At 26.1% G+C, this 24658-nt stretch overlaps 1 protein-coding gene across 2 annotated transcripts; it reads right to left on the bottom strand.

Moving 5' to 3' along the window:
* Positions 1-223: 223 nt before the first annotated feature.
* On the bottom strand, positions 224-24606 carry LOC135922758 (proton channel OtopLc-like). Of its 2 annotated transcripts, XM_065457250.1 has the most exons (10): positions 24468-24606; positions 22654-22889; positions 18040-18791; positions 16075-16261; positions 15769-15883; positions 15170-15398; positions 8259-8419; positions 4921-5110; positions 1654-1807; positions 229-1179 (listed from the first exon to the last, which is right to left on the bottom strand). In XM_065457250.1, the coding sequence occupies exons 2-10, from the start codon at positions 22881-22883 to the stop codon at positions 408-410; spliced, it is 2790 nt and encodes a 929-aa protein (XP_065313322.1). In that variant the 5' UTR covers positions 22884-22889; positions 24468-24606; the 3' UTR covers positions 229-407. The 2 variants fall into 2 exon arrangements, with proteins under 2 accessions (XP_065313392.1, XP_065313322.1); XM_065457320.1 differs by lacking the exons at positions 15170-15398; positions 15769-15883; positions 16075-16261 and having other exon boundaries at positions 224-1179.
* Between the last annotated feature and the right edge of the window lie 52 nt (positions 24607-24658).

Here is a 24658-nt window from a genome sequence, read left to right as displayed (position 1 = left end):
ATATATTATCAAATAAACTAAAATATAAAATGATTAGAAATAAATAATAGGTATAGAAATTATTGATTTTAATGATCCCTTATGGTAACATATATTTATTTATGAATATATATAAACTAGATCATATTATTCCTACAACTATAAATTATAAATTAAATAACAAAAATTATAGCAACACGTTTTAGTGTTCCTATTTCAAACAACATTTTTTTGTATTAAAAATATAACAAATATTTATGGAACAAAAATATTAATTATGTAAAGTTCCGGATATCAATTGTCAAAAACCATAAAAATATATTCTGTTGCATAGTATATATAAGTTTGTATTTTATTTAAATTATATAAACAAGAGTAGTTTAAAATTTATATTGGATCCTTTTATGTCATTGTTTTATACTATAGTACTAAACAAAATCTTCTATGTGGGTTTTGTAAGCTTGTTTCCAGATCTCAGCCAAGCATGCGGTAGAATGGTATCGATAGAAAATAGACAGTGGAGTGCAAATGTGGGTTATAATGTTCCATGTTATGTACCCATAAAACTCTACCTGTATGGGGTTGGTTCTTGTGCGTTCGTTGGCAAAAGTATTGAAAGCCCACATAGCGAAATTGCAAACTATTAGAAAAGTCACATATTGTCGCCCAGGCTTTTCCGCTTCATCCTTCTCAGTAATGCAAAAACGATTTAGAGCATCGACGATGAACACCGTTTGAGCTGTTGACTGGATAACGTTAATCAGGGAAGATATTAAGAGTAAAGTTCTTTTGGGGCTGAGCGCTCCGTTGACTTCGTCATTTTTAAGGGTATCATGAGAGTTTTTAATAGGTGCAGAAGCGGCAGCACTCACTATGCTAAACGTCGCAAAAAAATACTCACCAGCCACGGCGATTGACAAAAGTAAGCTGTCCAGTTTTTCACGATCGCGGACGTCTACATATTTTAGAGGGCGCATTTTATGAAAGGCAGCAAATATGCTCACGAGTGACACGAGGTAAACCGATATTTCGGTTACCTGGTTAAGATAGACGGCGAATATAAAATACTCACGTTTATCTATAAGCACAAAAAAAAGAATGAGGGTTATGATTGAGAATACCAAGACGCTGAGGCCCATAAATAGACCACGACTAGCTCCCTCGCAGTTGACGGTGTACGAATTTCGGGCACGTCGAGACCTAAGTTTACATTTTTATAAATAAATTGTTAAAAGATGTGTTTTAATTTCGTATTTTTATATGATATATATTATATAATTTTGGATAATATCAAATGCCAATTAGCCAATGTATGAATGTAGAATCGCAGATTATATATTTAGTTTAATAAAATATATTATGACAATATTATATTATATACATGTCAAATATCAATATGGTGAAAATTATTTGGATTATGAAAACCGAAATAGAGTATTGAAATCTCTTCATGAATTTTATGTTTTCTTTGTGATACAATAATATATTAGTTAATTTTTTCAGTGAGATTTTATGAATGTAAGATGTTGATTTTTTTTTACAATAAATTTAATAAAAATAAAGGGAAATTCATTTTTTTTAAAATGGACTTGAAACCTTTAGTTAAATTAATTGTTTACGATAAGAACTATTTATTACAATTTATGCCTAAAAGAAATTACAAATAAAGTTTACTTTCTAAATCTAGGAACTATTCCAATATTTTTCCACATAACGTAAGAAATTGCAGCACATATTAAACTGTACTCTATTGTACAAGGGTATAAAAATGGTCCAGCATCTTCTACAATTTTACTCATGATAATATCCTTTTTTGATTTTTGACAATCTATAATTAATAAAACAAAATATAAATTTGGATTTATTTGGGAATCTCAATTAAAGAAGAGAATCATTTACTTAAGAGAGCATTTCAGATAAATATTTTAGGATTTCTCAGCAAAAATGTTTCCGCACTCTCTTATCTTCTAAAGATTAATGTAATTCTCATATAACCCTTTCCAAGGTTACTAAAATCAGGAACACTATCTGGAATAATTAAATAGTATTATAGTTCATTTTACAATTCTTTTCAAATAATAAACTAGCCTTTAAATATCAATATTTGGCTAACACTGGCCAGTAAAACGTTATATTTATATGATTGATTTTAGATTTGTTAGTTCATCACTTCTTCAACTCCTTTGAAGTTCTATCAACATTTGAGTATTTATTTCTTACTATACAAACAAGCCAAATTAATTATTATCTATTTAGATAATTATAAACAATAATGTAAAATTCTATTTTTCCAGTTATTAATAGGGGAAACCGGAAATATCTTAAAATTATTTACTTAATAAAATTTGATATTTGAAATTTAAAACACAAATGTATTATAATACGATGCTTTTAAAATGTTTCACAGAAATATGTTCAGAAAAGTTTTATATAGGCAAATTATATTTTAACACCTCAAAAGTAACTTATTTTATTTTACATTTTTACTAATAAATTTTTTTATAAATTATATACTCAGGCTAAATATCAATTCTATGATAAAGTAATCTCAATTTTGTATAATTTTATTTAAAACATGGTTTAAATTTATAAATAAAATTATATACGATTGTAAATGAAATATATTTAAAAAAACAAATAAGATTTTTTAATTTTTAATGATAACATGGTTTAAAAATATATATTAAAATTATATGTAAAATATTATATAAAAATAAAAATATATTGTAAACTTTTTTTCGCATAGTTAAATTAGATATTTATAAATTTAATAATAAAATTTATATTGTTAAACTAATTAGATAGTTTTAAAAATTTTAATTGATTTTTTATAATTTTTAAATAACAGAAAAATTATTTAATTTGGTAAATATAATGAAAAAGTAAAGGTGATCGCTAATATGTTTGAAATTAAAAAATTTAAACGTAATAGTCCAATCGCTTAAATATTGATGCATCTACGATTGAGGATTTACTCCCCTTATTGATACATTTTTATTTCAATTAAAGGAAAGATTATTTAGTCACAATTTTATTTTAAACAACTTTTATTTTCTTTTGCCGGTTGAGTCTAAATACACATGAAACGCGAGAGGATATTAGGAAAATCTCAATTTTATTCTGATGAATTATCAGGATCATATGATAAATTACTTTGTGATGTCGAATTTTGGTATAAAAATTTTGACAGAATAGAGTACTCTTTAAGACCAAAATATGCTTTACAGGCCCTTTCCATGTATAATTGCACTTTAGATTCCCTGCCCAATATCAAAACATTGCCTTTTATCTTAGCTACCTTACCAATTAGCACCTGCACTAATGAATGGTCTTTTAACTTTGAAAAGGTTAAAAACCTATTTAAGAAATAGCACCGATGAAAGCCATTTAAATGGATTCGTAATATCAAATATATATAAGGAGATTATTCTAGATAAAAATTTGATTCTAGATGAATTAGTCAAATCTCAGAGAAAAGTAGACCTCTCTTTATAAATTCAAATTATAAAATTGCTAATGATCTTAGTCATAAAATTTTTATATTCAAAACGTAATTATAATGAATTCTTAGTCATAATATTTATATATTATACTATTTTTAATAAAAATATTGCATTTGCACTAAGAATTAGTGATCTACATCGGGCCTAATTTATCAAGCCCGGCCCTGCCCGAAATTATTTTAAAAAAATTTGCCGGCCCGAATCCCAAATTTTTTTTAAAAAGTTTTGTCGGCCTGGCCCGAATTTATTTAAATATAGAAATTCATTTTTATAATTACTTAAAATAAAAGATATATGTTATATGGCGTCTAGTTTTTATAAATAAAATCAAATATTTTTATTTTAAATAAAAATTTAACATAAAATTGATATATTTAGATATATTTTAAAAAACTTCCAAGGCCCGACCCAACCCGGCTCAAATTTATTTTAAAAATATTAGCCCGATTCCTATTTTCCTACTTTTGCGGATCTCTAATAAGAATTATTTATGTTTTATTATAAATTCATTTGTATTAATTATATTATAATTGTAGATTTTTTTAAATACCGCACAAGAATTACTCATACTTTATTGTAATTCTATTTTTTTTAAATATAGTTATTTAGAATAAATTTATAATCTTTATAAAATTTATACATTTTGAAATTTATTTTATTGTATAAATAATAAATAAAATCTATAATGAAATTCTCTGCAAAATTTTGTTATATGCAAAAATTTAATTTAAATAATTATTTTTAACATAGAATAAGATATATTGAGTGATCATAAAAAATGGGAGGTTTGGGGGACGATTTTATTCTTCTTTCTACATCGAATGGATTGAATTAATTTACAATTGACTAAACATTGATAAAATTTTCAGAATAATGCTTTCAATTGCGTATTAATCATAAATTTGGCTAAAATTTTGTTACTAATATTTTTTTCATTTATGCTGGCTACTATGTGGTTAGACACCAATAAAGCACAAAAGTGGCAAATTTTTAAAATACGGTTTGAGGGCGAAGCCCCCCCCCTTCCCAATTTTTAACCCCCCCCCCCCCCCCCCCATGGATTAATCTAGGCTACACCACTGGTAATTTAATATCTTGAAATTGAATTATAAATAAATTTGAAGATGTGGGACAGGTTTTGACGGGGTGCGAACCATTTTTAGCAGGGATTTACATTTAATAAAAAAAATTAACTGGGTCACAAATGATAATTTGAAAACGGTGACTTATTTTATGCAAATTGTATGACAATTTTAAATGACAGCAAGTTCTCCCGAGTGATAGGTATAATATGGATGACGATAAGATAAAATGTATCATAGTAGGTATTTATAAATTTGCCAGTTTACAGAAACACATTTAATATTTTTCAGAAAAAGTATAAAGTCATATACGACTTTAAGAAATATGAATTTAATATATAAAGAGAGAGATCTACCTAAAAATTTTCGAGCTACAAACTCTGTGGTATTAGCGTGACTTTTAGGTTTGCTTTCTATTTCATGATGATACCATTCGATCTCTTCAATAGTTTGCCTAACGAGCGTAATAATCCATACACATAGATTGGTGGCTACAACATGCATAAGTCCGAATCTTGCCAACGTTTTGTATTTGTGTATGCAGATCTAAATAATATAATAAATTATTGTTTAATACATAGCATAACAACAACCTTCTATTGAATTAGACATAAGGAATTACTAAACGATATGATGAATTTAATATAAAAAAATTAAATGGAACATAGTAAGTTTTAAAAATAATAATATTGTTGTTATTATGATTTTTTAAGTTTTTAGTGTTAGGATTTCCTTTAATAATTCTTGTGGGTGGGATTATAATAAATTGTGTTTTGTGGAAAAGGCCTGAAAAGTTGGATTTCAGGGTGTACAATTAATTTGCTTATCTGATTAATATCATATTCAATCCGTGTATTGACGATATATAAATTTAAAATGACAGGATCATAAAATTATTTGAAATTTAGGAAATGCTGGAATACATCTTCGGCGAAATAATATTTCTTTATAAAAAGCCCTCAACAAAGCGTTCTAAATTAAAAAAGGATTTCAGGAAGAAAACTATCATATGCGACTTTTGTAAGATATCACACATTTAGTAGTGACTAAACTTGTGCGCCGTCAGTTCAATTGACGGCTAACGGCAGTTTTCCCCAACCCGGAAAAGCCCCCAGATAACCCACATCGCCTGACTCACGGCGAATTTTTTCTAAGGCGGAGGTGCAGCATGTAAACTTTTTAAAAAGATATTTGATTAAATTAATATGTTTTTTTAAATTTGAATATTAAAATTAATAAAATATAATTATGCCACTTTAGAACCCCCAGGTCTCTTTATGGATAAGAGACGACCCGATGGAATTACACAAATTCCTTGGGAGAATGGCCGATTTCTAGCGTGGGATTTCTTCTGCGTTGACCCCCTCTACACCCACTAACATCAATAAGGACATTTTAAAATACACCGAAGATTTTAAAACAAATAAATATGTGAATATTCCAGATGAGTATAAATTCGTACCAGTTGTCACGACAACCTTAACATACTTTGGAAGTCAGGCTCTTAGCCTAATTAAAAAGATTGGCAGAGCCTTAAGAACTAAATCGGAGACCCAAATGAAGGCGTCTACTTATGTCAACGCATAGGAATTTAGATTATAAAATCTAATTTCACATGCTTGTTCATTCCCTGAGGAGCCCGATTAATCTAGATTTTCTTCTTCTTCCCTAAATTATTTGAAATCCCCCCCCCCTTCTTCCTCATATAATCATTTGCATTTTATATTTCCATTATATCTATTATTATACTTTGTATTATGAAGTTGTTGATTGTTAAATTTCTTGAATTTTCTAGAATTATATTTTGGACATGATTTTATTTTTATACTATCATTTTGTCAGATTTAATTTGTCTGTAAAAATTTTGTATTTTTGTAAAATATTTTATTTTAATAAAATCTTATATCCAAAAAAAAATATGAATTGTATGGTATTGGTATATAATAGATACATATCATATACATTAATTCATTAATATATTATATTTAAATTTACAAGAATTCATTCGTACATTATATTTAAATATCAATTTCATGCCCTAACCCTAACCTTATCTTTATATTAATGGACCTATCTTTTTCCCTATATACAATTATTAAATAACACTCTCTCTTTAATAATAAATATATGTGGAAGTATTAACAGATCCAATTTAAATACCATAATTAAATGTCCTTACCGGATGATGATATATCCGTGGTGTCAAGATTCCTATAAATAATGTGCTAATGCTAAATAAGGAAGCAATCTTTAAACCTTTTCAATAACGAATGAGATTTACTTGACGGACTATTTACATTACTAAATAAATTCAGAGAGTTTTAGTTTCATCCCATATAGGATGAACAATTAATTTATGATTATTATTTCTAGTCAAATAGAAGCAAATATTCAAATCAATTAATCTGAAAAGAAAAATCCATAAGTTTCTATTTATCGAACTGCAAAAAATTATTTTAAATAATAATTTTTAATATAAAATATTTAAAAGTTAATATTTTGAACATTATAATTGACACTACTTAATCTAATATTTCAAAATCTTAGAAATTTGAATTCTAAGAGAGATCGTTGCAATTTTTTAATTAGACGTTTAAATTAAAGAACATAGAGAACATGATAGAAATTCAGAGAGAGATTCAAGTTGAAGAATAGGTAAATATTCAATTCATATTTTGCTAAAATAGTTTGTAAAATTCTCCTCCAAGAAGAGGCTAGGAAGCTTCAGTCACTTTTTTACATTGCTGGATTAATACTTATGCCACATTAATCTCGACAAAATTCTGTTTATTCGCGACAATTATAATCCAAATAAATGTGATTAATTTATTTATATTTTGTTACTTTATATTTTGTTAGCATTTCAAATTTAAATATAAATTTATTTTAATAAAAATCTACAAATTATTACTGATATACGTCTCTGACCTGAGTATAAAGAAATTTTTAAGTCTATTTCAGAGAATGAGAAGAATATCAATATATATAGGGGAAGGACAGTAAATGGTTTAAGAATTAAACAATATTAAGAATATTGGAACTAAGAGTGCCAAGTTAAATTAAAAATAAATCTGTTAGAGGAGGCGAATTTGAATTTGGTAAAAATTAGTCTGGATTTAATATCTTTAGGGTACTTTTTTCTTTCTTTCTAAATTTTTTTTATAAAGTTACTCAGCCTAAATAATTCTAAATGATAAAATAGAGAATACTGGGGATATATTGTTAATATAAAATTTCATTACTATAAAAAATATATAAAGTTTTCTAAATGTTTAAATGTAGTTTTATTTTTTACAGATATAAAACTACCTTTAAATATTTTGTAATAATTGCTTCATCTTTTTTATAGCAGTAATTCTTTATGAACAATATAATCCAAGTTCCCTACATTGAATTATAAATTAAATTCAATGTAGTGAAGCTGACGTCATCGCCAATTTACTAGGCGGAGGCTAATTTTGCGTTCCATTTAGTGGCGATAAATTTTTTTAAAAAAAACCGCCTCTGACGATTGAAATTTCGGCGTGCAAATCGAGTATTGAACGCGAGCTAACTGTATTATTATATACGGGGAACATTGTTTATATTATTTTTAAATATAAACAATCGATAATAACCATATAGAATAGACAAATTGAAATTTAAATTTGACACTATAATAAGATACTTATAAATTAAGAAAGGGATTACCCACTTTGGAATGCGAAAATATGAAATAGGTTTGAATGAAGGTGAATAACAAATTCATTGCCGGTACTAGGCCTCCTAAAATATCTAAGCATTTGGCCGAAAAGTTGCTATCGAAAAATTCGCTGAATTGCAATCCACTATATATCATGCTTCCACCCCCAAATGCTTTTTTAAATTGATGATTTTATTTTTTAAATACCACATTTTGATTAGGGCATTAAACTAAATAATGAAAAAAATTTGTGATATTAAACATAAATTATCAATAGTATAAAAAAGGGGGAGGGGAGGGGTTCATTTTACTTTATCATTGATGTCAAAAATTTGCTTCTATTTCTTTTAATTTGATAACCACCGCCTTATTTTAATTCTATAAAATATTCTCTTTCTTTTTGTATTTAAAAAATTGAGTGAAGAAATCTTAAAATCTGCGAATTATAAATATAGACACCTTTAATTTTATAATAAAATTTTAACATAAAAAACTTGTTACAAATATATTTAAAATAATTTAAAAAGTGGACACTTCCAAAGACGCCATATTTTGTATGGTATAGCAATCTTTCTTTACCCAATCGTCCCACCTTAATTCTAGTGTAAAAAATTAACTAGTAAAATAGATTTCATTTTCATCTTGGTATCACATTTCACATATATGTTATATAATTTATCTTAAATCTTGATATCTATAACTTTTATTTATATAGTTTAAAACGGATTGAAGATTAACCTAAAAAATAGACTCTTTAAGCATTCATATTGGCCTAAGCTTAAAATTAGATTTTATAAGATTGGCAAACTTCATATTTAGGTCTGCGTCTTATTATGAAACAGATTCATAAATATTTTTTGTAAATATAACTCGATTTAAAATATAATTAGTTTAAACAATTTTATTTCTATACCAATTAAATACACCGAAAAGAACCAATACTATTTATGGAGATCACAGAATCATGAGATTCAAAAATATTTTGAATCGGCGAAAAACCTTTAGGTTGATTAATTTAAAATCCTACATTTAAGATAGTCTAAGACCTGCCATTTTTTATTGAGCTTATAACTACTTTTTATTTAATAACTGGAAAAACTGATTGATGAATTAGTAAGGATTAATATCAGATATTACATATTGGCGCGTCTTACTTCCATAATTTTTATTTTAGCATGGTGCCAATCTTTGTAGTATTTATTTTGAATAATATGTTTACTTTGAACTATCGTCTACCAATTTAAACTTTTTTCTTGTTTAATCTATCTACAAAAATAAATAAAGCAAAAAAATACTAACAAATCACTACTTAACAGTTTGGTATAAGTTTCAGAATTAATGTTTTCAAGAGATTTTTTCACTTCATACCTAAAACATGAGGTAATTTTTATTTTGCTTATAAAGTCTACTAAACTGAAACTGGTTATATATATACTAATAAAGGATAAAACATTGACATAGATTTTAGAATTAGTGCTTCCAATTATTCAGTCATTTTAACGAAGATAAAATACAAATATTATATACTGAATGGTAATTCTTTCACTATGAATATTAAACTAGCATCTTTAATATCAATTATGTACCACATGATTAACTCACACCTGCAACCATAAACAGGACGATTTAAAATTCAAGATGAAGCTAATCGTTAACAAAATAAACAATCTGGACATAAATAGTGCACTTAGACTATGTACCTCCTTTGACACACTTGTTCCAGTGGACACTAGATAAGCATCCCCAAACACCGGAAGCTATAATGATTTGTGAAATCAAGAACCCTTCTCCAATTTTCACCTCGGAAGGAATACTTAAATCAGTGAGATCTTTTCAGAAGAACGCGGCCCCTGGATTTAAAGGCAACAAACCTTTATTCTTTCAAGATTTAACTACTCCCATCCTTAACAGTCTAACCTTTTTATTTAATAAAATAACTCAATTATGCAACAAGGTCATCAATGGAGACGTCCCAGATTTCGTAAGGGCCCTCTTTTTTGATGCCTGAGAAAAAGAATGGTGATATCAGGCCAATAGCCGTTGGTGCTGTAAATAGGAAATTATGTTCCAAGCTTATAGCTAGCAGGATTTCTGCATAAATTTCTAGTATACTTTTTCCTCTTCAATTAGTTGTTGGAACGAGCTCAGGATATGAAGCGGCTGTGCCTATAACTCGTATTTATATTCAGAATGTTACAATAGCTCAACACCTTGCTAAAATCGACTTTAGAAATGCTTACAATAGCATTCACAGAAAATTAATAATTTCACAATTAATAAAACATTTCCCAACTTTTACAAACTATATTTTTTCATCCTATAAAAACCATCTCATTTGGTATTTGGGCATTATATCTTAACTTCTTCTGATGGTATACAACAGGGTAATCCCCTAGGCTCCATATTATTTTGTATAAAAAATAACTGCTCCCTACCCCTACATTTATGATACATTTATAATGGGAGCGATATAGCGGAGGTGGAAAAGGCTGTTAATATTAAGGTCTCCACTGACAGTCTCGGACTTGTAATTAACCAAACCAAAACGGAATATTGTGAAATCAATACAATTCCACTAAACGTTTTTGGCTTTAAGCATGTCCCCTTTAAAAATTTATCTCATTTGGGTTCTCCCATTAGTGAGGAGTCAGCAAATTCTTTTTTTTTAAGCGATATGAACGATTATTTAAAAATTTAAAAAGCATTTTTCCCTGTCTCTCGGCTCACAAGGCTTTTTTTAATTAGAATTTTCTTCAACGGACTTGGTATAAGATCCCCACTGTCGATCTCAATAAGTGCGTTCATTGCTAGCCACCTTCAGGCACATAGATTAATTGACCAACATCTGTCAATCCACGATCCCTTTTTGAATACAGCTAGGACGGAGTGGGAAAAATCCGAAACAACTACAACAATATTTTCGATTTCTGTAAAACAGAGGATTTGGATCTACCACTTGTGAAAAACTCCGTTGATTACCTTATCGAGTCTTTCACCTTTGACTAGGTCCACATTCATTGAACTTATCAAGGATCTGGGATATGAATTTTTAGATGTTATTCCATCTAGCAATCCTAAACCTGAATTGGACAATCACTAGCTCAGCTATGCTCTATGTAACAGGCTCAACATTCCTTTTTCATTATCATAGAAATGCAGCAAATGTCATACTGATGATGACAATATAGCGCTTCCTCCTTTACATTGCAACTGTAATCGGTCGACTCGGCACTCGAGGTGCAATCAAATCATATTGCACAGCTGGTTTTCCTACTTCATTAGAGCCTTCTTGTCTCTTCTCTATGGTAAGCGTCCTGATGGAGTTACACGAATTTTATGGTCACAAAGAAAGTTTTTAATATTTGATTTTTCTTGTTTGGACACGAACTCCCCTTCCAATTTTAACAAGGACGCTCTGAACAGAGCTCAAAATTTTAAGATCACCAGCTCTGATTCTTCTAATTATATATTCATACCAATCATCCCCTCCAGTTTAACAATATATGGTGATTTGTCTAAAAAGATTTTTAAAGACGTTGGCTTCCTAATCAGGAAAAATTATGCAGAACCTTGCGAAGGCTTTTACTTAAAGCAGAGGATCGCAATACCTATTTTTAAGGCTAATATGTTTGTTTTATCAATTTGATCTCTCCTGATGATTAGAGGAGAATAATTGTGCTGGTTTAGCTTTTATTTATTATGTATTTTACATTATTTTATTATTTATGTTCACTATTGTCTTCTTGATATTATTATTTTTTTTTCTAATTCATAATCGTTTACTAAGTATTTACTTCAATATTATAATTATATTATAATGTAGATAAATAACCAAAATTATAAAGATATTTATTGGAAAACCGCTTATATACATATATATTAAAAAACCTTATTATTTTTATTTTAATAATAATAAAGACAAGACATTTTTATTTTTAAAAAAAAGCAAAATAAGAATAACGGTTAAATCAGTAATGTCCCGGAAAATAGGATTTTTGGGGGCTTTTATAACCCCCGCCCCTTCTTTGATAAATCCTGATTATGCCATTACTAAATATGAATTGTTACCATGCAGTGTTTATTTAAATATTTTGATATTCATATTGTATCACGTCTATTCGGGACAAAAAATTTGGCGCACAATAATTCAGAGCTAATTCGGCAGTTGCAATTTATTATAAATTTATTAGTAAATAAAGATTAAATTAAAGTCATTTTGAAGGTTGGTCAATTAATTATTTCTTCATTTTTTTCATAACAATTTTATTTACTAATTGTGTAATATCAATAAAAAAAATTAATAATATCAAAAAAAATTAAATTAAAAGGGAAGTCTCATCCTAGAGATTGGCATTTTCCAATCATATCTAATGATAGTATCAATTTAGAAAATAGCTATTAACTTAAAAGTATTTTTTTTTAAACTGACTCATTTTATAGATTTATTAAAAATTCTTAAAATATTTCTATTAATCTAAAAAATAAAAATTATCTTTAAATCAGGGTTTCAAACCGAACCGCGAAACTGCTATGAAACCGTTATAATTTTCTGAACAGTAACTAAACCGTTAGAAAGAAAATAAAAAAAGAGTGAACCGAACTGATAAATATTTTTGAACCGATCCAGTTCATAACGATATTAAAAATAATTAATTTCAAATTATTAATCTAAATTTAAAATTTTAATTTTTCTTGGTGGCAATTAATATTCGTGATTTCTTCTCAAATTAAAATTTTTTATACTTAAATTCGCTATTATCTTCATATCCATAAATTCCAAGTTTATTGTTTTTACTCTATATACGCAAATTAATATAGAGATTAAGCAAATGATTAGTTAATTAGATAAGAAATAATCTTCATGGTTAATTTAAATAAGGAAATATGAAAATAAAAATTTAAAAAAATTTTCTATGATTAATTTTATTTAAAAAATCAAATTAATAAAAACCGGAAATAACCGAAAAGAATTATTATAAATTTGAAACCCAACCAAACCTAACAGATATGAATTTCTTCAAAAAACCGAAATTGAACAAAACCTATATAAAATTTTAAACTAAAAACTGAAACAAACCGAACTATTTGCTTAACTGTCAAAATCCTGTTTGATTTTTTGGATCAACTTATCTAATTAAATTGGTCCACCAAAGAAATCAGGGTATAAATATTTGTTTATTTATTGAATCAATTTTTTTTATTACTAAAAATATATAAATATTATTGAGATCTTTGTAAAAATAAAAATCCCTCCCCCCTTCCGACCATAGTTTTAAAAAAATATATCCGCCCTCCCGGCCTTTACTCTAAGATATTCTACGCACTCGCCTGCCGATTTATCAAAATTTTTTTGCCCGCCCGTCCATTATTTATGAAAAAATTTTAACCCGCGCCGCACATAAAAAATTTAAATAAGCTCATTCTTTCTCTATTTTTAAGCATCTAATAAAAAAATGAAGTATTTTCATCGCTACATCCCTACAAAACAGTTTTATAATTTAGGAAATTGCTATATTATAAAAAAAAATATTCAATTTAAATTATGGATATTGAATTTATTTGATCTAATAAAATATTTATGTAATAATATAAAATTCATATTTATTGATACTAAAAATCTTCCAGCAACTAATTCCTAGTTCGTGCTGGAATTGCCAATATTTTTCTAGCTAATTTTGATAGCTTTGATAAATCTTTTTCTTGTCGTTTCCATATCAAAGTAGGATATCCGTTTGAAGTATATCCTCTACTCAAATGAGATATTTAAATAAAGAGTGAAACCATTATAATAATAAATAAAAAAAGTAATTTAAATAATTGTTTATAAATTGTAAACTTAATTATACCAAAATTCGTTTTTATAAGATTTAAATATTTTATGTCATTAGGTAATGCTCTCATATGTAACAGCCACATCTTACCATCTGTTGTTGTTTAATTTTGACGTGGATGCTATCTTATTTCAAACATTACATTTATAATTTAATCATCTTTAATTGAATTCTCTTTGATTTTGGGGAAATAGGTAAAATCAGATTTTTATCCACGATGTTATATTCTTCCATGCAAATCAAATCTAACATGTTTTTGATATATTTTCTACTTAATTAATTGCTTCCAAACCCATATCATCAGTCATCGGTGCTTTGGTAATAAAAATATTGAAATTTCAAAGATCATATTTTTTTAAAATGTTTATTTAAATTATTTTAAATAACAAAGTAAATTTTTTAAACCATCTGTTCTTTAAAAAAATTAAACCTGCTGGCCCACTCGCTCACTTAGATGGTCATTAGAACGCAGCCTCAAGATGACTTATATTTAATGATCCTTTTATTTTATACTAATAAATTAATAATAAATCACAACTCCGTTTGATAGGTACTAAAGACTCTGCGTGAATTATCAACGCCGAATTTTCGTGCTCAATTTTTAAAAAATAAAATAAGTTATAAAAAAGAAAACCCTCTTTAGTGTAAATCACTCTTTAATCAGTAACAGTAAAGCCAATATTTAATTAATAGTGGTTTAGTTATGAAGTGGGCAAATTAGGTGATTTGTTAGCATAAACTTCAAATATAAAAAAACTAGCATAAATTCTAAAATAAATATTTATTTTAAATAATGTTTCATTTTATTAGTCTTACTCTATGTAGGTAATCATTGGTTTAAATTTAAAGCAAAAACATTTTATACTTTTGGAATTCTTAAACTCATAAAGGCTAATTCTAATGATTGAATAAAAAAATATGCTTTAAAATCACATAGAAAATAGGTTTTCGAAATAAATTTTTGTAAACTATATATTTTAATTTAAAAAAATTATATTTAATACAATAATTATAGTTATTTAAGAAATAAATTTCCTGCAAGCCTCATGCATGCAAAAATAATAATTAAATGTGAAAAAATAGTAAGTAAACCTAAAGCACCCATTCTTAGGTAGAAGCTCCCCGTGCTACTTTCAAATTCTGTTACCCGTTGTTTTTTAATTAATAATTTTGCGGCATCATTGTCAATATTTCTTCTATTTTGCATTAAAACAACGCTGGCTTTCCGTTTAGTATCGGTCTTAGTATAGAATCGGATCAAGAAAAAGTAAGTGTACAGAAAAAAACATATGCTCACCCCGTACAAGTAAACGTAATATACCTTGATAATGATTAAATTTATAACGTTTTTAAAAAATTATAAAATTTTTTTGAATACCATATTTTGTTATCACTATTGGTAAATTTTGAATGAACCCTAATAATGAATCAAATCTAACTATTTCAAAATTCGATCCCCAATAATAATTAAGTTACAGGAGTTATAAAAAAATGTTATTGAAATATATATATTAATCTTAGTAATATCAAACTTATATCTCTATGTACAGGTAAATATCGGATGAATAAAAAATTTAAAAAAATCATATTTAGAAGGGTGAGATTCATGTAATTTTTAAGTATATTAATTTTTATAACTTTTTTACTATTAAAAGACATCTTATAAAATAATAATAAATGATTATATAAACCTCATGGTAGTTAATCGGAAAATTTTCAGCGATTGCTTCAGAAACGGGTAGGCTAAAACCAATCGCTATTAACACCAATGCATACAGGTAACTTAGCTTAGAGAAAAAGTTTTTCCTGAGAAATTCAATTAAAAATAATTTTTTTTAAATCCTTATTTACATTTATATTTATCCTATTTATATTCTAATATTTATTTATATTCTTATTTAATCAAGATACTTTTAAGATAAAACCTAATCAAGTAGCTTCTTCAAAATGTATAAAAATTATTCCGATGTGCGCAAAATCATTAGATTTTTATTTACCTAAAGGCCTCCTTAGAGTGTGCTTTTTCGTCAAATTTTTTGTGATGCGGAGTAGGATAATTAAAGGATGTCAACGGAGGTATAATATCAAGATCTGAACTCATTTGTACTCTCTTGGTGGGAGGATTTCTTGTATCCCTATAATTTTTATGATCATCAACATTTTCCTCCATTTTGTTTAAAAGTTCTGTTATAATTTGAAAATTTTTTTTTTTACTTTCTTGCATTCATTCTTAGGCAGGGTTTAAGGTTAATAAAAAAACATTGTTGACATCGTTACTTTTTGGTGAAAAATGAACTTATTTATTTTCTAAAGTAAAATGAGTATATAACTGTTAAACGGCGTTACCTTTTATGAAGAAAAGGAACGCCATTCGTAATCATTTTCTAGAGGTAACGAGTAACGGAATTTTTTTGAGTAATGGTAACACAAAACATCACTCGTTACTTCAAAATTTTCTTAAAAAATATGGAAGAAACAATTTTTTTGTATTATAAAATTACTTTTATTTATTATTAAATTTTAAAAATAATTTAAGCCGAGTTTTTAATTCAAATCAACCACCTTCTTTCATTTTTATTATAAATTTTTGTTGTTAAATTTTAGTCGATTGTTAATCTAATTAATATTGAATCAATCATTGTAAATAAATTTATATTTTTATTAATATTATATTTTATTTTTTAAAGAATATTATGTAAATTGTAAATTTTTTTCAGATGAAAATGAGTAAAGCCTGCCTTGGCTTTAATTTGAAGCATTTTTTTACACCTATGAAAAAACTAAAGGTAGAAATTTACACTTTGTAAGTGTAAATTGTATCCTCAAATATTTTAATCTCAATTGTGGAATAAACAATCCTCGATACTGTGCAGTAATTTTTAAGGAAAAAATGGAATATCTGATATGTAACTTCTATAACTGCGTGAAATTATTATAGTCTTATTAAGAAGAATGGCCACAAATTTTGACAAACCTTTTAATAAATTTACAGAGGTTTTCAAATAATGACAACTCGTTCATAGATGAATAATATATGACGATGGATATAATTTTTTAGGTTATGTAGCCAGTTCCTCTGGCTAATTCGATTTTAGAGAAAGAATAAGAATACATTTAATAAATCTCACTCCCATGATAACTATCAAAATATTTTAAAAAATGACTTGTTTATTTCTAATAAAAAAATTGGATGAAGATCCAATGAATATTCTTTTGACGATGAATTAAGCTTTTCAAAATAAGATTATTCTTAAATTTTTAATAAATTCCCTGAATTAAAATGTTTATTTATCCAGTATTAATTATACAACCCTCCCATCCTCTGTGCTGGTTGAATGTGTGTTTAGCACAGCAAAGCTGTGTGCACTAAGCACTCTTGTTTGTCTGATCAAAATTTTAAAAATCAATTGATGTTAAAAATAAATAAAAAACCATTATAATATATTTAAAAAAATATATTTATAAAAAGATATCTTATATAACGATATTATTCAACCGGAAATTGTGTATTTCGATTATTTTTTTTATGGTGATTAAGAAGATTTGAATATGAGTTATGTAAAAACATGTAATATTTCCTTCTCCTTCCTAGTTTTTGTTTACTATTTTTTTATCTTTATCCTAATCTTTTTGTTTTCCTAAATTTATCATCTTTATTAGTTTTGTCTTAGAAAAAAATAGCTAATCCCTTTTCTTTTTTATATATTTACTCAAATAAAGATACATTAGAACCAGAAAAATAAATAAATCATAGAAAAATATAAAAAACTAAATGACTAAATTTGATAATATTAATCATAATTTATGATATAGATATGTTTGTATTAAATACCAAAAATTAAAGAGATGATAACTCAAAGGATTTTAAGTAATTATTAAAAAAAATTGTGGTGCTTAAAAACCCATTTACCTCTAAAGAGATAATGAAGGAATAAATATAAATAATGTAACACGTGTCAAACCTCTCAAATATGGTTCAGATTGAACTGTGCTGGAAGTATAACTAAGGGATAAATTAACAGGTTTTATATTTTGTTGCGAATTGTTATTCCCCATGTTGCCTTTATATTCACCCAATTCCTTATTGTCAGGACTTTCATTGGTGGAATTAGTTAGAAACAATCCATCTGTGTTTAGTTGGTTAATTACACTGTCATAATTAGTTGAAATATCATTTTCATAATTAATTTTATTAATTAGGGTCGCATTTTTGGAAAGTATATTTGCGTTGTTTGATTCTTTATCATAATAATAATCAGAGTCGATACTGTTACTTTTACCTTTCAAATAATATCCTTTTTTTTTGCTTTTGAAAAGGTTATCAAACCAACTGATTTTTTTTCTCTTTCTATCTTTTTTATCCTTAATTTTGATAGGATCATATTCCGTGTCCCTTTCATTATCTTTTCTATTCTGTTGATTCGATACAAAACTTTGGTAAGGTTTGTGGTCGTCCAATTTAAAATAAACAGATGATGGAGGGTACTCGTTTTCTGTTTCTTCATCATAAGAATCATCTTCGCTTGATTCATGCTTCCTGGGTGGCCTATTCAGAGCTCGTGTTTTTTGTGATGTTATTAAAGGTGATATAGGTTGGAGTTGCGATGACGTCACACGGTTTCGATTTGTTAAAATTCCATGACTAGGCGGTGGAGGCAAGGTAATTGACGTGTAAGGGGGAGAATTAGCGAAAAGATAGGATGATGCATAATACCTTTTTTTTAATGAAATATATTTTGTATAATTTTATTATATAATTTAAATTTAAATCATTGCTTTAAATAAATGGCATTGATGGGATTAGATTGCAGACCTGTCGGTCAAACCCACGACCTATAAGCTATGATTGTGATAAATATAGACTCAGACCCTGCTCCAAAAAATAATTTTAAAAAAATTTATTCTTTTTCTTATAATTTAGTAAATAGAATATAAACATTCTTGAATTTAATATATCAAAGTTATTGTTGAATATTTAAATTTAATGCATATTTTAAAACTATTTTATTTTAATATATTTTTATTATAATTTTAATATATTTTTATTATAATTTTAATAGTTTTCTATAAATAATAATTATCAGTTTAAATAAAATTTATCTCATTTGTTTAAATGCCTATAAAGCGCTTAGATCTTTAGGCATATATAGGATTTTCTTAAGGGGAAGGTTAGTTAAATGAAATATATTTCAACTAATATTTATATTGAAGGTTTTTAGGCTCGGATTTATATAAAATTTTTTAGATCAAATCAAAATATAAATTATATCCTTATAAATTATTTTTATATTAAAAATTATAATATTACCAATTTTATATAACTAATTGCAATGTTGTATAAATCAGATAAACTTCTCCAACAATAATAGTGGAGAAATATTTTCGTAGCCAAATTAAAAAAATAACCCCCTTTCAAATTATTTATATTATAATATTACACAAAATTAATTTTAAATTTTAATTGTAAGAATGTCATTCCATTTTTTTTAAATACCCAAATTTTTACAACATGGTAGGTGGCTTTCTTTATTTGAAAAGTATAATATCCTACATCAAATATGATAGAAGAAATAGTCGAGTAACCCATTTGTTGTATATATTTTAATATAGTACGTATATTTAATTAACAACAAGAAAGTTAATATATACCAATTTAAAAAAATATATATTCGCTTTGTTATATAAATGTTTATTGTTATTGTTCTGCGGTTATATACGATATACATAATTATTTTTATTGTTTATACAAGCAAACGTAAATTATATTTGTAGATAATTATATATTATTATTATTCACTCTACTTATACATACTTTAACCAAATAAAATAATATTGATAATTATAATTCTGAAGGATAGGGGCACCGGCTAATTGCAAGCTGGTATGGAAGGAACCCTGTATTATGTCTGCACTCGTATATTAGGTATTTAAGACGTCGCAAGGTATGTTACTGAAGACTAAGAGCCTCTTATTAAAAGAAAAATTGATGATTAGTCATGACATGAAAACAATTGCTGTATATTCCTGCGCTCGCGTGGTACCTTACTCTCCAAGGAATTTTAACTTAGAATTAAGAATATCAGTAGTACTTTATATGTTTAAATGCAAATAAAGTGAATAATAATATATAATTATCACCATATATAATTTAACGTTTTCTTATACAAAAAGGGAAATAATTATGTAAATCGTATACAACCACAGAACAGTAGAAATAAAAATTTATATCACAAAGCTAACACACATCATATTAACTTTTTGTGTGGTTAATTAAATAATCATACTATATCAAAATATCACCACATTAATTATAAGCAGTTAAGTTACAAAATCCTACAGTAACCAAAATTCATATTTTTATATATCCACAATTAAATGGCCTTGCCGCTATCATTAACAACGAAAACAAGCCATTTTGATGATTTTTGCATGACTCGAATATAATAAACAAGGGATGATATTAATCAGTAGCTGTCACCACTAATAGCTTGATGTAAAAAATTTGTAAGACTCATAGAATATAAAATGAAGCATAGGCAGGCCGTTTTGAAATATAGACTCTTTCAATATTAACATATTATTTCGAAGAAGTGTTGGAAATTTAATGATTAGGAAAGATATAAATTTTTTGGACACTATCGAATTATTAATATGATATGGTCTTAATAAGATAAAATTTTTAGCTGTCTTGTATAATAATTAAATAAATATATAATAATCATAAGATGAAATTTAAGTATTTTAACAAATTACAACAATTAAAATGCTCTTTAATTAAATATAACACTACCACCTTTCAATCATTGGCACCAGTTCAACGTGTCTTTTACACAGCAAAAGCTATGTTAAATGCTAAATTGCCTGTTTATGGGGTAAAAAAGGTTTTGAAAAACAATTGTTATAATAGTTATTCTCGTCCTAGCACGACTAAATTAGTTATTAATTTAGTATATGGATTTCTAATTAATATTATTAATCGTAAATGTCCAAGTTTCATAACTAAAATTAGTAACTAACTTTTGTGAACTAAATTTTAAAATCATATGTTATTCAAGTAATATTTTTGTTTTAAATGTTTGGATATACTAATAAATTGGTACACATTAGATAAAATTTTGGAAATAGTTATGTGGTTAAAGTAAAATTAAGGATATTATATTTTTAAAGTGTAAATCTCTGTTTTATAGTTTTTGTTTGAAAAATTATGATAACCTTAAACATAAATAAATATGTATGTACAATATGAAAAGAATGATAAGCATAAGATGGAAATTCCTATGAGGTTGGGAAATAGGGCTTTCAGGATTTCTATCTGCAATATTTGTCCAGGGAGTAATTTAATATTGGCATATTTATTTCTTTCTTATTTTTTTACTTATTTATTTATTTTTTTATATATCTATTATTTTTAATTTTATTTATCTAATCATTTTTTCTTTCTTTATTTTAGAGGAATAATTTTATTTGCTTTAAATAATATTTACGGAAACTAGTGAATTTGTTAAGTTATCTCTCTTCCACTTAAATGGTTATGCCAAAGCTTAGATACTTTTACAAAGATTTTAACCAAGATGTGGAATTAGAAGCGTTTGTAGCCCCTTTTATTATATGTTTATTTTCAATAGATTAAATTTAATATTACGAAGACACTTTAAGAAGAGCATTGAAAAAATACAAAAACTTAGGTAATATTCTCATATGGGATGGACTTCAAATAATAAATATTCATGAAAACTCAGAGGAAATTATAAGATTATAAGACAATCTAGCAAATAATTAATGGGGTATATCATAAAATATATAAATATGTTGCAGCACATTTTTTTAATGTTAACTATACATTAGAATATAGTTAGTACTCATATTACATCTTCCCTACCTTTTTAAAGATTATTTATTCAAAATCAATTAAAATTTTTTTTTAATAGGTTGTAAAACGTGTTGTCATAAGAGCAAATCTCCATTTTTATTGAAATGTTGCTACTGGGAATTTCTAAATTCCTTATATTCAAGGGAAAAGGGGATTTTTTTCAGAAAGTATTTTATTCTAGTAAAAAAATCCAATATTTGAAGTAATAAATTTGTAATATGCACAAATCTAGGTTTCAATATGTTTACATTAAAATTTAAATCTACTAAATAATGACTCTTTTTTATTATACCCCTTTATAATAGATATTAACTGTACCAACGTATCCGTGCTGGCAATTTCTCTAGTCCTTAGCAACGCTCATACTTTTAAGCTTCTTACCGCCAGATGTTATTTAAAAAAAATTTTAAATATATTTATAATTATTATTTGCATGCTAACAAATATTTTACTTAAAATAACTTTACCCCAATGCTTCAGATACGCAGATACATAAATAAAAATTTCTATTCTAGAATATAGTAAGATATTTTAGAAAAAAATTGAAAAGTAAGCAAAAATAAAGATTTAAAAAATAATCATTGAATATTCGACAATTATCTAGCTAATTTGCAAACAACCTTATATTTAAAAATATATGTCTTAATATTAATCAATAATGAGAAAATAATTGTTTTGCTTTAATATATTACATATATAAATTTACCTAGAGTTAGGAATTAATTCGTTTCTGTTAGAATCATCGAAAAGCCTAGATCCATTGTAATCATAATTATTATTGTTATAAAGGGCATTTTTGGATTGCTTCAATATTCCACTATGGGATGCAGTCAATGTTTGATGAGCATTGGCAGAATTATTACCATAAGTGCTTGATGCTAAATTAAATAGAGCCTCATTCTCCTCCTTTTCATCATTATATTGTTTACTAGTCATTCATAACTTTAAAAGTTAATTTATATTTTTGTAATAAGATAAGGGCAGTTAGAGAACAAACATATTATTAACATCATTATTCTAACCCCAACCCCTCTAGATTTGAAATGACCCGTCCCGTTTTAAAATAATAATTTTAGTATGGTCGAGTCTAATATTTTTTTAAATATTTCGGGATAAATAAAAAATATTTTGTTTGGGATCTACTCGGAATTTTTTTAAAAAAAAATTCAGGTCGAACTTTAAAAATTAGGCCCGATTAGATCACGAATCCTTATACGTCTTTTACTATAAATTTGATAAAAAATATACACTTAATTTAAAACAATATATTTTAATTTATTGGAAAACATTCTCATAGCATTTTTATTCTTATAATTTAAAACGTGTTCCTATAAATTTAAATAATATTTTTTTCCAATGGTAATAATTAGTATACTTACTTATTAAAAAAGTTATTTAATTTATTAACAAGTCATCTCTGGATAATACCAAAAACAAAATATATAATTATTTATTATTTTATTTTATTTATTAAGAGTTTTAATATAATCATAATCAAAACTATTTATAAAAAGGTTTTTCTTGCGCGAAGTAATTAGTTCTGCATTTTTTGGAATGTAAAGAAAGAATAAGTGATGCTGTCCCAAATTTAAAATTCCTGCTTTTAAAATATAATGTCTCATTAATATCAACCATTCCTGTAGGAAGTTAATTTAGTATAGGGGAAGCTTATTTTGGGATAAAAAGTAGCGTACATTTTGGACTTGAAATTTGAAAATAGTTTATGCAACATTTTCAAATGAAACTAGTTACCAGTTACTTTTTACAAATTAGTCATTTTTTGATTAATTTGTACAGTTACCTCTCAAATGTAAATTTTAATAACACTAGTTTAAAATAATTTTTTTACTTGATATTTTTATTTTTTTGCCAAAGTTATTACTATTTTTACTATGTATAGTTTCGCGAGAATGAGAATTCTTTTAAGTTTTGAAAAACCTTTGGAGGATGTTAAGGAAACAAATAAAAAGGGGTAGATAGTAAGAGCCCTGTAGAAGCCTAAATTTGAAAATATTATAGGGCCGGGCTGACCGAAGGCCTATATTTTTAAAAATCCTGCAGAGCTCGGACTTGTTTTCTCTTGTCTTAAAAAAAATAAAATAGTGATTAAAATTTATTCGTGATAAGGAGAAAGCAATTACTCATTTTACTTGTTTATATTTATAAAATTGAGTATAATTTATATTTTTAATTAAATTTTTCCGTCCATGCAGATCTCGGGAGCCAAGCTGAAATTTTTTTTACAGGACTTCAGGGTATATTTTTAAGTTAAAAAAAATCCTTTTTTTGTGAATAAAATTTTATAAATTTTTCATTTATAGACTTGGCAAATCTAATTTAAAATTTAGCAAATAATAATTTCTAATTATTAAAAAATTAGAGCCGTTTTTAATATAGACTATAAATCCAACCTAATATCAGAGATCTGCATTTAATTTCCATCAAAAATTTCATCTTAAATTCTTAAAACACCATGGTTTATTTATTTTTTTGAAATAATTAATTATAAACAATATTCACTTATTTGTCAGGAATTTCGGAAGAATACATTTAGATTTTTCTTTGTAAAATTTTTAATTATTTTCCCCCTATGGTTTTGAAGAATTTTTTTTTAAAATTAACACTCTTCAAAATATTATTATTTAAAATTGAAATTTTATTTTATTTTATCAAAATAAAAATTGGAAAAATATTTAGGATATGGTATATAA

This window comes from Gordionus sp. m RMFG-2023, chromosome 1 (genome assembly GCF_954871325.1).
Source record: "Gordionus sp. m RMFG-2023 chromosome 1, tfGorSpeb1-WG-v2, whole genome shotgun sequence".
Taxonomy (NCBI): domain Eukaryota; kingdom Metazoa; phylum Nematomorpha; class Gordioida; order Chordodea; family Parachordodidae; genus Gordionus; species Gordionus sp. m RMFG-2023.
Note: the sequence above shows the minus strand (reverse complement) of the source record. Positions and strands in the feature narration are given on the sequence as shown.

Excerpts from the sequence above, each read along its gene's own strand:
- LOC135922758 (XM_065457250.1), bottom strand. The coding sequence starts at position 22,883 with ATGACTAGTAAACAATATAATGATGAAAAGGAGGAGAATGAGGCTCTA. Across the intron at positions 15,399-15,768 it reads TTCCGATTAACTACCATGAG|GTATATTACGTTTACTTGTA; the intron begins GTTTATATAATC and ends ATCATTATCAAG. Across the intron at positions 1,808-4,920 it reads TGTAGCTCGAAAATTTTTAG|ATTGTCAAAAATCAAAAAAG; the intron begins GTAGATCTCTCT and ends TATTAATTATAG.